Source organism: Oryzias latipes, chromosome 17, assembly GCF_002234675.1.
Source record: "Oryzias latipes chromosome 17, ASM223467v1".
Classification (NCBI taxonomy): Eukaryota; Metazoa; Chordata; class Actinopteri; order Beloniformes; family Adrianichthyidae; genus Oryzias; species Oryzias latipes.
Genome location: NC_019875.2, coordinates 14,611,807 through 14,628,282, shown reverse-complemented (window position 1 = coordinate 14,628,282; position 16,476 = coordinate 14,611,807). Strand labels below are relative to the sequence as shown.

Sequence of the window (16,476 nt, the reverse complement as noted above, 5' to 3'; positions counted from 1 at the left end):
ATACCTGGTCTGGATGTTTTACTTTATTCCCTTGTCTAACACACCTTATTCCAGTCATCAGCTCTGCAGCGACCTGATAACACGGTACAGTTATTTACACCGGGTTTGTTAGTCAAAATAAAAAAGAGGGCGGGTTATTAAAGGACGAAGATAGGAAAACACTGAGTTAGAAGATGAATGTACACCGTGAGAGCGCAAGAAAATGAGTCCTTCAACAAGGGTTTAGTCTAAAAACTGAGCTAAAAGATAAACATGTTTGGTCTAAAACAGCCTGCAGCACCATCAAATGATGACCTTTCTCTGAAACAGGATGCTGGGTGATGATTGGATAATTATGTAAATGTGAGTACCATCTATCACTCCAGCACACATGGGTAACAATGATTGTTGAGTCTTTAATGATCAAAAACCACCTGGCTCCAATTTCGGACTTCTGAAATGTTCAAGGGAATATATATTTTAGTGTCAAGATAGCAGCTGAACGTTCAGTGTTCTGGCAAACCACCACACTTCAATGAGCTTTTGTTTCTAGACATAAAAGAATGATGATCCAAACATGCCCCCTGTGTACAATTTTCCTCTCGCACTTTCAGCCCTTAGCTGATGGCACAGAGTTGTGCCTGCTGTGGCTGACTTTAGACGGCTACACACCCACCACATATGACCCAAATCTGCGTTTTCTTTGCCTTCGAGGCCATGCTGGGCCCTCACAACACTTGTCAGGGCCTAGTCTTTTCATCTGCTTCATGTAAAACATACCCCAAATCAAGCTTGACCAAGGCCATTACTTTTAGATCAGGCTGACCCAAAAAATCTCAGTCAGGGATGCAATTAAATGACACAGTGTTGGCTAAAACCGGCTGAAACAAGGCCGTGGTGCATCGAAAATTGTGGCTTATTTTGCATACTAGACTTCTTATGCTCAGTCATCCAATAAAGGACATCTTTAGTACGCATAAGTCGATTTTTTTCTTTTTTTTTTCTTGGGGGGAGGGGGGGGGGGGGATTTGGTTTCCGCCTTGCCTGCCCATGTGTCAAAGGGTTCTTGAGCAAGACACTGAACCCCACCTTGCTCCTCCTGGTGGTTATAGGATGGCGCCAGGGTTTGGCGGCGGAGCCGACATCAGCGTGGGGATGTGGGTGAATGGGACCGTGACTTTTAATGGCTATAGGCCTTCAAAGAAGGTAGAAAATCGCTATATAGAGGCAGTCCCACACAGCCTCTATGTACATTTTGCATGGAAGAAAATTGGTCATATACGTGGAAAAATGAGAAAAGTTGTGCTTTTTAGGTGAAAATTTCACAGATAATTCACAAATTATCCACCTTAAAACCATGGAAGAAGTACAAATGACCGCACAAAGAACATGTAAATCAACGTAGAGCATGAACCGTGCGTGATTATTGCGCTGTTTATATGCAATTCATTAGCGATTCAATTACATAATTTAAACCTGATATGTGCGCCGTATATGCCATAAAAAAGTTATACATGGTACATGCATGAAAAGACTGTTAGACATACATGGAACAGTCTTGCAAAGCCACAAATTTGCATATATATCTAGCAAAAATCGGGCACAATTGCGTAAGATTGTCCTAATAATTGTGTATAAACTGCTTAATTCTCAAAAGGAAAAAAAAACGCCCTTACATTTTAAAAATCTAACCAAAATTCCAGAACCAAAATACAATTACAAAAAAATGAAACAAAATAAAAATGAAACAAAATAAAAACGAAACGCAAAATGTGCGGTTTCAGTTTTTTCAAATGTGTCCTCAATGCCTGCATACTAAATAAAAGTTTTATAATTAGTATGGAGCATATCCAGTATCACTTCATGCCAATTAACTTTCCGTTGAAATAATGGAAACATGTCATCATTCAATCAATGAATGAATCTTTTCTGGTTTCTTATTGTGTTTTGTTCTTAAATGTTTTATTTTGTTTTCCAAAAATTTCATTCTTTGTTCCATTTAATTTCTCTTAGAATTGTTATTTGATTAATGGAATTTTGTTTTGATTTCTAAAATATTATGTTGGTTTTTAATTTTTTGTTTGTTATAGTTGTTGTGATTTTTAATTTGCTTTTTGCATCGAGGGATTTGCACTTCCGGGCCACCGTACTGTGCTTTTCTTTAGGAAAAAAAAAGTCTCTGGGAAGCCCCTTTGGGGGTGCTTTTTTTAGTGTGCCGATTTGAGCGTGTAAAGTCATTCCTCAGGGGCATGTCACAGTGTTAAATGGCACACACTGCTCACAACCCACTTCCCCAGAATCTCTTCCCGGGAACTCTGTGGACTCTTGACACTAAACGGTGCACACAGACAGGCAGGCAGAGGCACAAGCCCCACCTTCGACTCAACATGCAAGCACACAGGCCTGACAGTTTTGTCACTTTGGTCTGTCAGAGTCTGTGCTTGGCAGCTTGGCTTTGTGTTTGAAGCTTCGTTTTACATAAGAGAGGCTCGCCAGTCGATGGGCGGCAGCTTGGGCCCAGCATGTGTTTTGGATGGATGTCCAATTAGAGAAGCCTCCACTCTGAAACTCTGTCCGCCTAATTAGAAAAGACTGCGAGTGAAAGCCAGTTCAGGGCAAGAGGAGCTGCACTCTGAAGACAGGGAGATTTGGCCGTCAAGAGCTGATAGCAGCTTTCCTTTTCTCTTTCCCCTCTCTGTCTGCTGAGAGACAGGTTAGCCCTTCCACTTCTGAAAGCTTCGAGGTAGAGCTCTTTAATAGCATGAAAAGCGCGCTTGCTGAAGCGATCTTTGTTGTTTTCCTCTGTGGTTATCACACTTTATCCTGATTTCAAACACTTTTCTCATTGCACAACCCTGCTCACAGAAACAGGGTGGCCTTGGGTTAGTCTGTCTGTTGTGAATTTGAAAACCACATGATCTTTCCTGCAGCGTTCTTCGAATGCAAAAGATTCATTTCGTCAAGTTTTTTATTTTCAGTGGATTTGTTTTAAGACATACAGTGATTTCTTTTTTTAAGGATTATTTCACAGCAAGAGTTTTAGTTTGATCTATTGAAGAATAGGCCTAACTAATTCCAACTGCTGTTGGAAGGCTTTTATTCTGCTGCACATTTATGAGGTCAGGCACTGATGTTTGGTTCCAGTTCATCTGGTGACTGTCCAGTGGGGCTTAGGTCAAGATTTTATGCGTGCCAGTTGTGTTTTTTTTTTTTGCATCAAAACCATCCATCCTTATCTTCATGGTTCAAGCACATGAGCACAGTTGTGTTTTCTACAAAGAGTGAAAGAATAGCATTCTTCAAACGGTCAGATTGTCCTTCACAGGAACTTCAAGAGGACTGACACCTGGTGTTATGCACAAATACAGTTGTCCCCAAAGCACAGTTTGTTTGGCAGGTGGGACCATTCTGTTTCATGCTCAGACAGGATTAAGCAAATTGCGCAGAGGCCAGCTTGTGAACGTGAGCCAGTGGATGATTTAGTGGAGTCTGAATCAGTACAAATCTGGTTTGGTCGATAAATAGGCTTGGATGCAACTCTCTAAAGCTGTATTGGTTACGTGACATCCATGTTAAGGGTCAATTACTACAAACAACTGATTATAAATCCACAATATACTTCAAACTCAAAACTACTGGCATTCAAAAACATAGTTAGTTCGTTAGTTAGATAAAGTTGTTCACCTAAATTAATAATTTGTTGCCACAATTCAGTATTTTTTGTGCACAAATTAATAGTTTATGGGCAAAAATACTAAGTTTGTGCGGACAAAATACTAATTTGTTGCCACAAATTGCTAACTTGTGCCCACAAAATGCTGTTTTGTGCCCCCAAAATATTCATTTGTACCCACAAAGGGTTCATTTGGATGTACCCATTTATGGACACAAACTAATTTGTTCCCACAAAATTCTGATATGTGTGCACAAACTACTAGTTGAAGGCCACAAATTACAAAATTGTGGCAACAAAATGCTAATTTATGCATACAAAATGAGCATGTTAATTGCATTTTGTGCGCACAATTTTGCAATTTGTAACTGCAACTTTGCATTTTGTGCACAAAATTTTTTATATTTGTATTTTCAATTACTACTACTTATTTGTGTTCACCAAATACTACTTTTTGCTTTTAAAATAATAAATTGCACCCAGAAAATACTAATTTGTGCACACAAAGTATTATTTGTGCACACAAAATGCTGATTTGTTGCCACAAATACTAATTTGTGCCCACAAATGCTAATTTGGACCCACAAAAAGTTTATTTATGACCTCAAAATGCTCATGCATACAAAATAGTGATTTGTACCCACAAAATGCTACTCTGTGCATACAAAATTCTGATTGTGCCCATAAAATACCAAATTATTTTCCACGGAATACTAAATTGTGGTGATAATTTAATACTTTGAGGGAACTTTTTTATTTTATTTTAAATAACATGTTCGGGGCTCTGTTGAGAACAGCACTGAATAGCTTTTTCCCTTCTAAACATTGGTTGATGGTAAACCAAAAGAAAACAGTGTGCACTGGTTCTGAATGGATGTGGTGACTGAAACAATGACTTCCTTCCTTAAGCCTGTTATTTCTAGACAGCGCAGACCAGGGAGAAGTCAGACTGGTAAATGACTGCACTCTTTTATGGTTGGGTGCAGACTTCTGGAGCGATAAGGCCCTAAGAGGCTCATCCCCAACTTTAAAAGAGAGAAACTTCACAGTTTGCACACAACTGTCAGGTGATGCTCTTTTGAAATTCATCAGACCAAGACTCGCTCATCTGACAAAATGGTGAGCCACAGAGCTACCAAAAGCTGCCTTTAAAAGGACCCAATGCAAATCATTGGCTTAGATGACCACAAACTCCAGCTTATATTTTGTTACACTATAACCTATGGACCATGGAATATCCAGCAGCAATATTTTATGAACTGTTGTTATTTCATCATTAAAAATGTGCTTTACTGACTTTACTGTTTTGTGCCTCACTTTCATCATTTTATTGTTTTTGTGTGCATTTGTACAGCCATCCCCTCAGCACCACGCAACTTGATATCCAGCGTAAACGAGACCTCGCTCTCCCTGGAGTGGGAGGAGCCTGATGATACAGGCGGGCGGAGTGACCTCGTTTATAACGTTGTGTGCAAGAAGTGCCTGCGAGACAGCAGCCCGTGCATGCGCTGCGACGACAACGTGGAGATCTCGCCGCGCAGGCTGGGCCTCAGGCTAAGAAAGGTGGTGGTGCGGAAGCTGCAGGCCCACACCCGCTACAGCTTCGAGGTGCAGGCCGTCAACGGGGTGTCTGGGAAAAGCCCCACCTCCCCTAGCTACTCCACGGTCAACATCACCACCAACCAGGCTGGTTAGTAGCAGATCTGTCAATGACATTGGATGTGTCCACGTGTTAATTCATAGAGTGGTCGCAATCAATACCACTTAGCATTAGGACTGGATAGGCTGGTTAGGGATCCCACTTTCAGTCAATGTCAATGAGCTTCCTAATGAGTTTTTAGTATCCACAGAGGTTCTAACACAAAGAGTAAACACAGTGGAAGGAGCTCATTGAGAGTGACGGATGGACAAACACTCACGTGGAGTCCTGCTTTGCCGAAAGCTACGAGAAGGGCAGAACATCCCTGTTTTTATCTCCAGTCACAGCACTCAGCAGCGTACATGCGCTTCTTCTTATCATACATCAACTGCAATGTCACATTTTCAGCAGTTCCACTAAATATATGCAACGTCATCTCCTGCCGAACCGTGCAGAGTCTTTACAGGCTGCAATTACTCTTCCAGTTAACCGGCACTTAATCCACCTCACTGCAGTTCATGATCAACTGAGTCACTTACAGGCCTCACAAATCAATAAACTGCTGAACAGTGAAGGTGAATCATCTGCATCTTACACTGTTCACACCATAGAGTTATGAATAGCATTTCTCTCAATTTGGAAATATATTTCACTTGAAAAACCTGCAAGTTTCTTGCATGGGTGGAATATGAAGCCCCTGCTTTTTGGTGTCCACCTGCAGCGCCATCAGCAGTGCCCACTGTTCACCTGATGCGGTCCACTGCAGACACGCTCAGCCTATCCTGGCTGCCCCCAGAGAAACCCAACGGGGTCATCCTTGACTACGAGGTTAAATACCAGGAGAGGGTAAGCGTTGGCTTTCTCTTACTTTATGTGTCAGGAAGTTTACTTTTTCCGGCTTACAAAGAGAACATCTGTCTTCTGGTTCAGCAGCTGCTATACAGACAGTAGGAATATTGTAGTCAGACCCTGCCTGGTCAAAGATCAGCATTTGGAGTTAACTAAGCAGGGAAAGTAACTCTCTTTGTACAGTACTAATAAGATTTATATGTTTCACCTGAAAAATGTTGGGTCAGCAGCTGAATGTGTTGAAATTAGAGGTTCTTCCATCAATACATGCACATTTCGTGTTGCTACAGTTTAGCTTGGTACAAGAAAATCTAGATGTTGTGCTGAGACTCACTTTTGATTTACAAACCTAAATAATGCAACTTTGTGTTAAAATACTGACAAAATGCTTAAATGCTTTGATCATTTTTCGGGGGGTGAGAGTTTTTTTTGTTTAACAAATTCAAGGATTTTCCAGCATGAGTTTTATGTCTCTTTAACCTGCCGTCTACAACCAACAAACAAGTCTTCATCAGCTCTGCTTATGTTTTGTTCAAACTTGAGTTAAAGTCTATATCATGCAAAATCAACTTTTTCAGCTTTTAAGTGTATTATGATGATAATTCCTCACTATAAACAAACCTCCAAGTAGTATTTTAATCCATCCACGCATTATTGAATTTAACATTTTTTTATTTTAACCAGACCTGATTACTACCAAATCTGTAGATTCAAAACAATTCTGTCCGACAAAGATCTCAAAAGACATGATGGATAAACTCACTGACAATCTGCAAAGGGTTAAGAGGATTTTGGGATTCCAGAGCTGATACCTACTGAAAAAAAAAAAAAAAAACAGGAGAAACTTCCCAGGACTGACTAAGTGTCCAAAGCAACTCCAGGAGCACAATAACGCCTCATCCAAGAGGTCGTAAAAGAACCAGAACAACCCGTAAAGAACTGCAGGCCTCACTTGACTCAGTTTAAGGGCAGAGTTCATGATCCATCTATAAAAAAAGACCCCTGACCCTTCAAACATAGGCATGTTCATGGCTGCTTTGATATGACGCAATGCAGATGGATCTGAAAAAATGCTGCTGCTGTTTGTGGAAGTGAGCAAACTCCCAAAGACGACTGTTGCAGAATTTAATCAAAGACAAAGTGGTGGATTCCTGTTGTCATGGAGACACAGATCCTGGACTTCTTTTTTTCAGGGCCAGGCCATGTCCCACACTGTGACATCTCAGCACAGCTCTGCCAAGGTGGAGGGTTTGAGGGCAGCTACACCCTACGTGGTGCAGGTCAGGGCTCGCACTGTTGCTGGGTACGGACGCTACAGCAACCCCATGGACTTCAGCACCAGCCTGCACAGTATGCACCATTTCCTATTTGCTTTTGCATGATGTCCCGGCCAATGTGCTGACAGTTTTCTTAACGGCAGTTCAGGCTCAATGGCTTTTATGAACCCCCTAACTGTCGGTCATTACACATCGGCCGGCCTCTAATCCCCCTGCTGTTATTTATTCCTCTGTCTGTGTCTGTGTGTGTGTGTGTGTCTTTGTGGGGTTCAGGAGACCCTCAGAAGTCCGTACAGGACCAGCTGCCCCTCATCGTGGGCTCGGCGTCCGCCGGTCTGGTGGTCATTGTTGCTCTGGTGGTTATCGCCGTTGTCTGTCTGAAGTAAGTGTGTGATTTACACTCCGGACAACCCTGACTACATGTTTCACTGTGTTAATTAAACTTTGAACAAAGCTGCTCATTAAATTTTAAGATGATTTCAAAGGGATGTGTACTTTGAGCTCCTCTAAGTGCTTTGGCTCCACAGAGGAGGGGGGGCGTTGCAGGAAAAAAAAATAGCAGAGCTACTCCTCCTCCCTGGCTTGGGATTAAATCTGCTTCTGGTGTTGGTCATTAGCTGGACTCTCTGTACCTGGAAATGCCTCAGTTGATTACATGAATGTGACTTTGTCCGTTTGCTGCTTGTTTACAGGAAGCAGCGCAGCGGGTCAGAGCTGGAGTACACGGAGAAGCTGCAGCAGTACAGTGAGTTTATGTGTTCAGATGGAGAGCTGTCCCCTGTGCTCGTACAGTCATGCCAGCCGAGATAAACAACTGATTTAGTCAATTATCCAATCACCTGTTTGAGTCAAAAAAACATTTCCCTTTTGCCTCGGAGGAAGCTAAAAAATATAAAGTGGAGACACATGCAGAAGGATAATAATTCGATACTGGAGAAGCAGAAGCTGTTCATATACTGAAGCTGTGGTGTCTATTGATCATGAATTTCTTTTCTACAAGGTCTGGCTGAAGAAATTTTAGTACGCACAACACTCCTGCATTCCTCTTTTTTCCGTACCACTATCTCACACTATATAGCTCCTGCTTTTTATGATTTATTGTTACATCTTGTTATATTGCACATTTGCTTTAAGAGTAAAATACACTCACTTTGTTAGGTACACCTTGCTAGTACTGGTTTGGACCCCCTTTTGCCTTCAGAACTGCCTTGATCCTTGGTGGCATACATTGAACAAGGCACTGGAAGCATTCTTCAGAGTTTGGTCCATATTGACAGGACAGCATCACGGTGTCCAGTGAACTCCTTGTCGTGTTCAAGAAACCAGTCTGAGATGATTCCAGATTTACGACATGGTGCGTTATCCTGCTGGACGTCGCCATCAGAAGATGAAATACTGTGGTCATAAAGGGATGGTCGTCTTCATGGTGTAACCATGCTCAACTGGTACTAAGGCGCCCAAAGTGTGCCAAGAAAAATAACCCCCACACCATGACACTACCACCACTAGCTTGAACCAAGGCAGGATGGATCAATGCTTACATGTTGTTGATGTCAAATTCTGACCCTAGAATTCCAATGTGGCAGCAGAAATAGAGACTCATTAGATCTTCAATCTTCATCAATCTTCCATTGGCCAATTTAGTTGAATCTGTTAGAATTGTAGCCTCAGTTTCCTGTTCTTGGCTGACAGAAGTGACGCGCGATGTGGTCTTCTGCCTCAAGGTTGGAGATGTTGTTTGTTCAGAGATGCCCTTCTGCAGACCTCGGTTGGAACCAGTGGTTATTTGAAATACTGTTACCTTTCTATCAGCTGGAACCAGTGTGGTTGTTCTCCTCTGACCTCTGGCATCAACAAAGCATTTCTGCCCACAGAACTGCTGCTCACTGGATATTTTCTCTTTTCTTTGGAACATTCTCTGTAAAACCCTAGGGATGGTTGTGGGCGAAAATCCCAGTAGATCAGCAGTTTCTAAAACACTGAAATACTGGCAACAACAACCACGCTCAAAGTCACTTCAGTCACCTTTCTTCTACATTTTTATGCTCAGTTGGAACTGCAGCGGATCGTCTTGACCATGTCTACATGTCTGAATGCATTGAGTTGTTGCCATGTGATTGGCTGATTAAAAAATTGCATTAACGACTAGTTGGACAGGTGAGCCTAATAAAGGCCAATGAGTGTATAAACGAGCTACTAGCTTGTTGATAAATACATTTTGGACAATTGCAATTTAAAAATATTTCTTTGTTTTAACCTGATGGATATAAAAGCTGGAGTCTCCTGGAAAGCCAGATTATCTTTATCTTTAACACCAGCTCTAACACCTGCACAGTCAATTACACAAGTAATGCCTGAATGAATGCATAAGCAGAAGAGTATCATTATGATTTGTTAGTTTTTGCTTTGCAGTTGATTGTACAAATATCAGCTTGATTGCATGTCAGTGCAGGAAGACGAGTCTGCTGCCGTGCTGGGAGGTTGTAAATATGTTTGCTGTTGATTTATGTTTAACACTTAGGTCAGCCTGCTAATGCTGCACTCCTGTCTGCAGCTGTGATTGGCATGCCTGCCCATTCACTCCAGCGTCCACTGTGCTCTGAATCAGCCGTTTGGTGGCGTTGAATGACATGTCAGCCAGACCTCTTGACTCTTGACAAAGTCGTGAGTGTGATTTGATGGAAGTACCGTGGAGATATGTCACCTACAGGAAAATGGCACCCCTGTTCTGTCAATCACACTAGATGCTGTACTAGTTAACTGCCACCATCTATTTAGGTGACATGTACCAGGGTATCCATCCCTCCATATAAATGGTAAATGGCGTATACTTATACAGCACTTTTCTACCTTCTTCGAAGGCCCAACGCGCTTTACAGTCAGAGTCCCATTCACACACAAGGTCACACACTGATGGCGGCTCTGCTGCCGAACACTGGCACCAATCTTCCACCAGAGGCAGGGTGGGGTTCAGTGTCTTTCCCAAGGACACTTCGACACATGGGGGGATCAGGGGGGAATCGAACCTGTAATATTACTATCGGAGGTCGACCGCCCTAACACGGCACCACGGCCGTCCGTTATAGATTCCAACTTCCTTCTATGGTTGAGAATCAAGCATGCATGAGCAGGTTCACAGGTAGTTAAGCTCTACAGGCATTAAACTAATTTAAACCTGAGTTTTGTCCTTAAGGTTAGTCTAGATTAGGGGTGTCCAGACTCAGACCCCGGGGGGCTGATCTATATAGGGGCTAAGGCTGCACGATAGGAGGAAAACTCCCAATTTGCAATATCAGTGATTAATGTTGCGATGACAATATAACTTGCGATACATGAACAAATAGCAACAACTAAATACATCATTTCTATTTCACTGCAATAGTTTAAATAAGAGTCAACATAACTTAAATTACATTCCAAATGGCCCACATCTACATAGGATGCGTACATCTAACATAAAAGTAGTCCATCCAATTGGTAAAATGCAAAAAGGGATTTATTTGATTTGTTAAATAAAGATTGTTTTAGCACATTTAAGGAAACCATTTATTTCAATTTTTGCTGACTTTTGCGTATTGCACAGCTTGACATTGCGATAACGATAAATTAGCGATTTATTGTGCAGGCCTACTAGGGGCCCTGAGGAAACTCACAAATTTTCCTCAACTCTGCTTCACTTTCAGTTTTTAATTTGAGATGAAGCTGCTGTCTCAAACAAAGCCATTTCTCCACAAAATATAAAATTGATCAATCAACAATTTTGCTGCAGGTGTGATTAAAACCAAAGAAGCAGAAAAAGAAAAACCCACAATAATGCAAGCAGTGCTGCCTTCAAATGCAGTGCGGAAAATCTGTTTTTCTGTGATTTTGTAACCCTGCTCTGCCTTTAGTCAGTCAAAATGGAGAGTACACAACAATTGTGTTACAGCTGTGCTTATTTATATAGAATTGTTAAAACCTATTTTAAAAAGTTATTCAGTTCCTATAATTTTACTAAAAGATATTACACACAATACACCACAAGACCTAGAAAAATCCTTTAAAAAAATCAAGAATCTTTAGGTCATTATAATAACAATTATAATAAAATAAAAACACCCTTGATCTAGATGAACAGAGTATGAATCTCCCAATTCATGAGCTTGACTTTTTTTTGGATAAATATGTTATCTTAGTTAGTCAGAAATGAAGATGTTGTCTCAATTAAAACAAGCTATGTTACATTTAGCATCATGCTCTTCGTGATAGCTGCAGTTTTTTTGTCCCTGACCTTAGTGCATGGACAACTTTGCACACCATATTAGGAAGACTTTAGAAAACCAATAAATGCAAAAAAACAAACAAAAAAAATGTCCAAGTTTTCAAACAAACTATCCAATAAAAAAGTAATATCCAATAAAAAAAGTAATGCCATATACTTATAAGGCACGTTTGTACCTTGATTCAGACCTAAAGAGCTCAACAATCTTTGCTGCCAAGCTAGGCAAGTTGCTATCTTGTTGGGTTCAGCATCCTGCTCAAGGAAACTTCAAATAGGCAGTCAAGGCAGGAACCAAACCTGTGATGTTTTGATCAGAGTTTGACCACTCTACCATTGCAACACAGGTGCCCTGGTGGAATCACAGTGGGCCTGAAGACAGCTGAGTAAAGCTCTGGGGACCCTATCTAATGAGCAAAACACAAAATCATGCCCACTGTCAGAGCAGCAAACACAGCCAAGAATGGAATGTCAAAAAACAACCTACTTAGCAAATTGAATTTGTGTGATGTAACTCAGCCTGTGTAAGTGTGTGCTGTAATATTGTGCACAAATGCTACTAACTGCCAATTAAAGCAACAGACTAAAACAGTCTTTTGTCACTTTTCTCCTCAGTGGTTAAACAGTAATTTATCATACCAACAATAACACACTTGAGAGGTTTAGCTTATTCCCACATTTGTACAAAAGGAAGTTAAATTCCTTAGTCTCAACTGCCCTTATGGGTGTATACGAGCTGTCTGCGGGGGACATAAAAGAGCAAACCTGTACACAGGTGGCCCACACAAAACCTTAAGATTACAGAATCATCAGTGAGCCTGTAAGTGAAACATGTTCATGCAAATGTTTTCCATGGGCATGCTGTAGGCGACAGGTTGTAGTGAACACTTAAGGAACATGTAAGAGTAAAGTAGGTGAAACACAGGCACATCATACGGATTTTTCCAACCCACCTGAGCACCGCACAAAGAGCTCGTTAGGACTGTCTAATGAAAGGCGCATGCTTTTTGTGCGCCCCTTGCGCATCTCGTGCACGCCCCCTTCACGTCTCATACGTGCATCATCTACATCCCTCGCACCCCTTGTGGACCCCCTTGCGTGTCCCTTGTGCGCCTCTTCTGCATCCCTTGTACATCCCTTCTGTGTTCCTTGTGCACCTCTTCCACGTCCCTTGTGCACCCCCTCTGCGTCCCATATGCGCACCGTCCGTGTCCCTTGCGCGTCCCTTTTGTGTCCCTTGTACGTCCCTTGACCGCCCCTCCATGTTCCCCTTCCGCGTCACTTGTGCATCCTTTGTGGGATTTTTGTGTCCAGCCTGGCTGGTAGAATTTAGGAAACTAGACAATCAGTGTGTAGTTTGTGTGGGCATCCTCCTGGCATATTGCGGGGACACCGCTCGGTGCATGCGGTTTTTGCGCCCGGGCAATAACAAACCAGTGCGGGGACACTATACAAATGACTGGTATTGCTGTGTCAAGGGCCCCCTTTGACAGAATCACCCATATATATTATATGCGTGTAACTTACATTTGCCTGAAAATACTTCACGATACACTTACCACACGCACGACAATGGTACGTCCCATTTTCATGAATGAACCATGAGGTAGCCACACAAGCCTCAAGGTAACTGCTAGACACACCTGTGCTACTCTTAAGATACAGCTCCTCCTCTCCAAAACCTTCTAGGGGCCCGGACAACCCAATTGCCCGTAACACCTGTACAGGTCAACCCCTCTATAGATGCAAGTGATTAAGGCACTATCCTGCAACTAGTTTTTATTGAAAGTTATTGATAAGAAGAGTCCCGCTCTTTGCTTGATCTTTTTTTTCACTGTGTGCATTTACTGGCATGTCTCTATAAGTACCAATGAACATCCACAAAGCTGTATATTGTTTGATTTGTTGCAGAAAAATGTCTATTTTGGACTACAGGTATTCAGATTTCACAGCGGGTCTCTCCTCTCCTTCAGTTTCTCCAGGTGTAAAAGTTTACATCGATCCCTTCACTTATGAAGATCCCAACGATGCTGTCCACGAATTTGCCAAAGAGATAGACATCTCCTGCGTGAAAATAGAAGAAGTCATCGGTGCAGGTACACGCCGTCACTGTTTCTATGCAGAAGGACAGAAAATCATTCAGGGTTCATTTATAATTTACAAAAACAGGAGTGTGCCATCAAGCCCTGGGGTGTGCTCTGTTTGAAAGTACTCTTTTGGAGAAAAAGGGTTAGCATTTAAAGAGAGCATGAGAGCTGCAGGTGGGAAAGTGCTTCAATGACTGTTGCTCTTTCCCTCTCAAGTCTATTTTTCTTTACGGTTTGTGTCTCTCCGGCAGCATGCTCTGTCTAAACTTTACCTCTGAGGCTTGCTCACCTTTCCACCTTCTCTACTTTTTCTGTCTCTTTCCCTTTGAACACACTTGTATGCAGACACCAAATGCAGAACCCCTAAGTACCTTGCCCGTCCTTTTTCTCCCTGCACTGCTCCCAGGAGGCACAGTCGATTGATACCAGTCACTCATTCTCTCCCTGCCATATTTGACCCCTGACCTCCCATCATTCTCTCTTGTAAATTGTGCTACACCTTCAACAGCCCCTCAACTTTTTCAAATGAGCTCCTGCACTCCCTGATCCGACCAGTAATCTTCCCTCTCCCGACACCCTCCCCTCGGCACCTTTCTCCCCTCCATTCTTCCCTTTTTTTTCTCCCGCTCACTCGACCCCTCTCCCACGACACCCTCCCCCCTCCTTCCTTCTCCAGGTGAATTTGGCGAGGTGTGTCGTGGACGGCTAAAGCAGCCCGGACGCAGGGAGATGGTGGTGGCAATTAAAACCTTAAAGGCGGGCTATACCGAGCGCCAGAGGCGGGACTTCCTGGCAGAGGCCTCTATAATGGGTCAGTTTGATCACCCCAACGTCATCCGGCTGGAGGGCGTTCTGACCCGAAGTTGCCCGGTCCTCATCATTACTGAATTTATGGAGAACGGAGCGCTGGACTCCTTCCTCAGGGTAAGCGAACTGGGTGGTATGCAAACCACTGCCTCGCTGAAAAGATAACTTGTTTGAATCAAAGCTGCAAGGGACACACAAAGTCATCTTCTGTGCTTATTGGGGTGTTTTACTCTGCTCGACGCCCCGAGGCGTTCACTTGCTGAGTGATAAAGATGAAATGTGCAGCGTAGTGCCTGAAGACAGGCAGGATGTCTGTGACTGATGCGACTGACTGATGCTGACATCCTTTCAGCTACATAAACTCCTGGTGGAAAACCTTCCAATGAAACCCCTTTTGATAAGTTTGCTTCAGCGTATTAGAGTCCTTGTATAACCAGTGATTACATTACCAATAAGAGATTTTCGTTCGAACCACAACACCTACACAAATGCTTTAGGAAAGCAGGATGAAGAATGAGGTGTCATGAGGTACATTTCCAACTGCACAGGAGCTATTACATGTCATTTGCATTTAGAACAAGGCGCATGTTTGCAAGGCTGCGCGGTGAAGAAGTCTACTTGGTGAAGCATTGAGGCTAAATAAGGCTGCCTCGCACTTCTGTTGAACCAGTGCTCTGCTGCAGGCCGTAAAATTCATTATTTGGTTGATACTAATGAATCTTATCCTCATTTCTTCCCATCAAAAATCAGAAATAGCTTATGTTTCTTAATCTTCACATTATCTGTTAAAGGCTCACACAACCACTACGTACATTTGGGCATATTGGATGGATAAAAACTGGTCATATGTAAATATACGTGGAAAAGAGAGTAAGTTGTGATCTTTATGACATTTTTCACAGATGAAAAATTGAATGATCACCTTAAAACCATGGAAGAAGTACGAATAAACCATGCAAAGAACACGTAAATCAACGTAGAACATGAACTGTGCGTGATTTCTGCACTGTTTTATGCAATTCATTAGTGATTTGGGTGTCAATTACGTAATTTAACGTGATATGCAGTACATATGTGAAAAGTCCAACGTGAACATACATGGAACAGTCGTGGAAAGCCACAAATTTGCGAATGCGTCTCGCAAAGAAGTTTCTACAACCATTTTTAGGCTCCACGAAAAAAACACTTTGCAATTAAACAAACTTTGAAAGCTACACCAGGTCCAACTTTGACCAACTTTAGGGGCTGGACATGCACTTGTATTGGGTATAGGAACAATCCAGTGTGTACATCATATCCTACTCGCTAAAAGCACGTTCTTGAATTTGCACCAAATGCCCGTGTGATTAACTGTCTCAAAATAATTAAGAGAGCCTCTTGGATAACAGGTGAGAAGTCTTCAACTTAAATAAACTAAGCCCAGGTGAGCCTTTTTAAAACGTTTTCTGCTGTGGAGCCTTCCCACATGTATTAGGTCGAATGTCACAGATACGAAACAAACATACTTTCAATGTGGCTCCACCATCTTTTTTTCACCTATGAACACTCTCATCTACCCCGGATGAATAAGAATCAACACAGAAAACCAATTTGATAGTTAACTATTTTAGAATTTAGCTATTATTAACATTCAAAATTGTTTTTCAAAATTGGGGCGTGGCCTTTACAGACCAATAAATCATCAGTTCTAGAATACCCGAGTATTTCCCAACAACTGACAAGCAAGTTCGTCTATTTTTGGAAAGGTACGGGTTAAATAAAATCACATTAAGCTAAGATGACGACCAAAGCTGAAATCTGAGTACAAAATGGCCCAACACTAACCAATAGCTGATGTAAGAACAGGTTCTGTGTGTCTTTTATGTCTATGGTTCCATTTTGTTCCAGTGTGACCTAAAAATATAGGT

The 16,476-nt window shown here is 42.1% G+C and overlaps 1 protein-coding gene across 2 annotated transcripts in view; it reads left to right on the top strand.

Annotated features, from left to right (window-relative positions):
• LOC101165761 (ephrin type-B receptor 3) overlaps nt 1-16,476 on the top strand; it is a 51,316-nt gene that overhangs the window by 20,986 nt on the left and 13,854 nt on the right. For both annotated transcript variants that reach the window (XR_002875066.1, XM_023965036.1), the window contains exons 5-11: nt 5,007-5,342; nt 6,013-6,137; nt 7,334-7,490; nt 7,691-7,799; nt 8,110-8,162; nt 13,649-13,771; nt 14,439-14,686. Coding sequence is in view for 1 of the 2 variants with exons in the window: in XM_023965036.1 (XP_023820804.1) it covers nt 5,007-5,342; nt 6,013-6,137; nt 7,334-7,490; nt 7,691-7,799; nt 8,110-8,162; nt 13,649-13,771; nt 14,439-14,686 (1,151 nt within the window). In the remaining variant the exon portion in view is untranslated. The remainder of the gene's footprint in view (nt 1-5,006; nt 5,343-6,012; nt 6,138-7,333; nt 7,491-7,690; nt 7,800-8,109; nt 8,163-13,648; nt 13,772-14,438; nt 14,687-16,476) is intronic.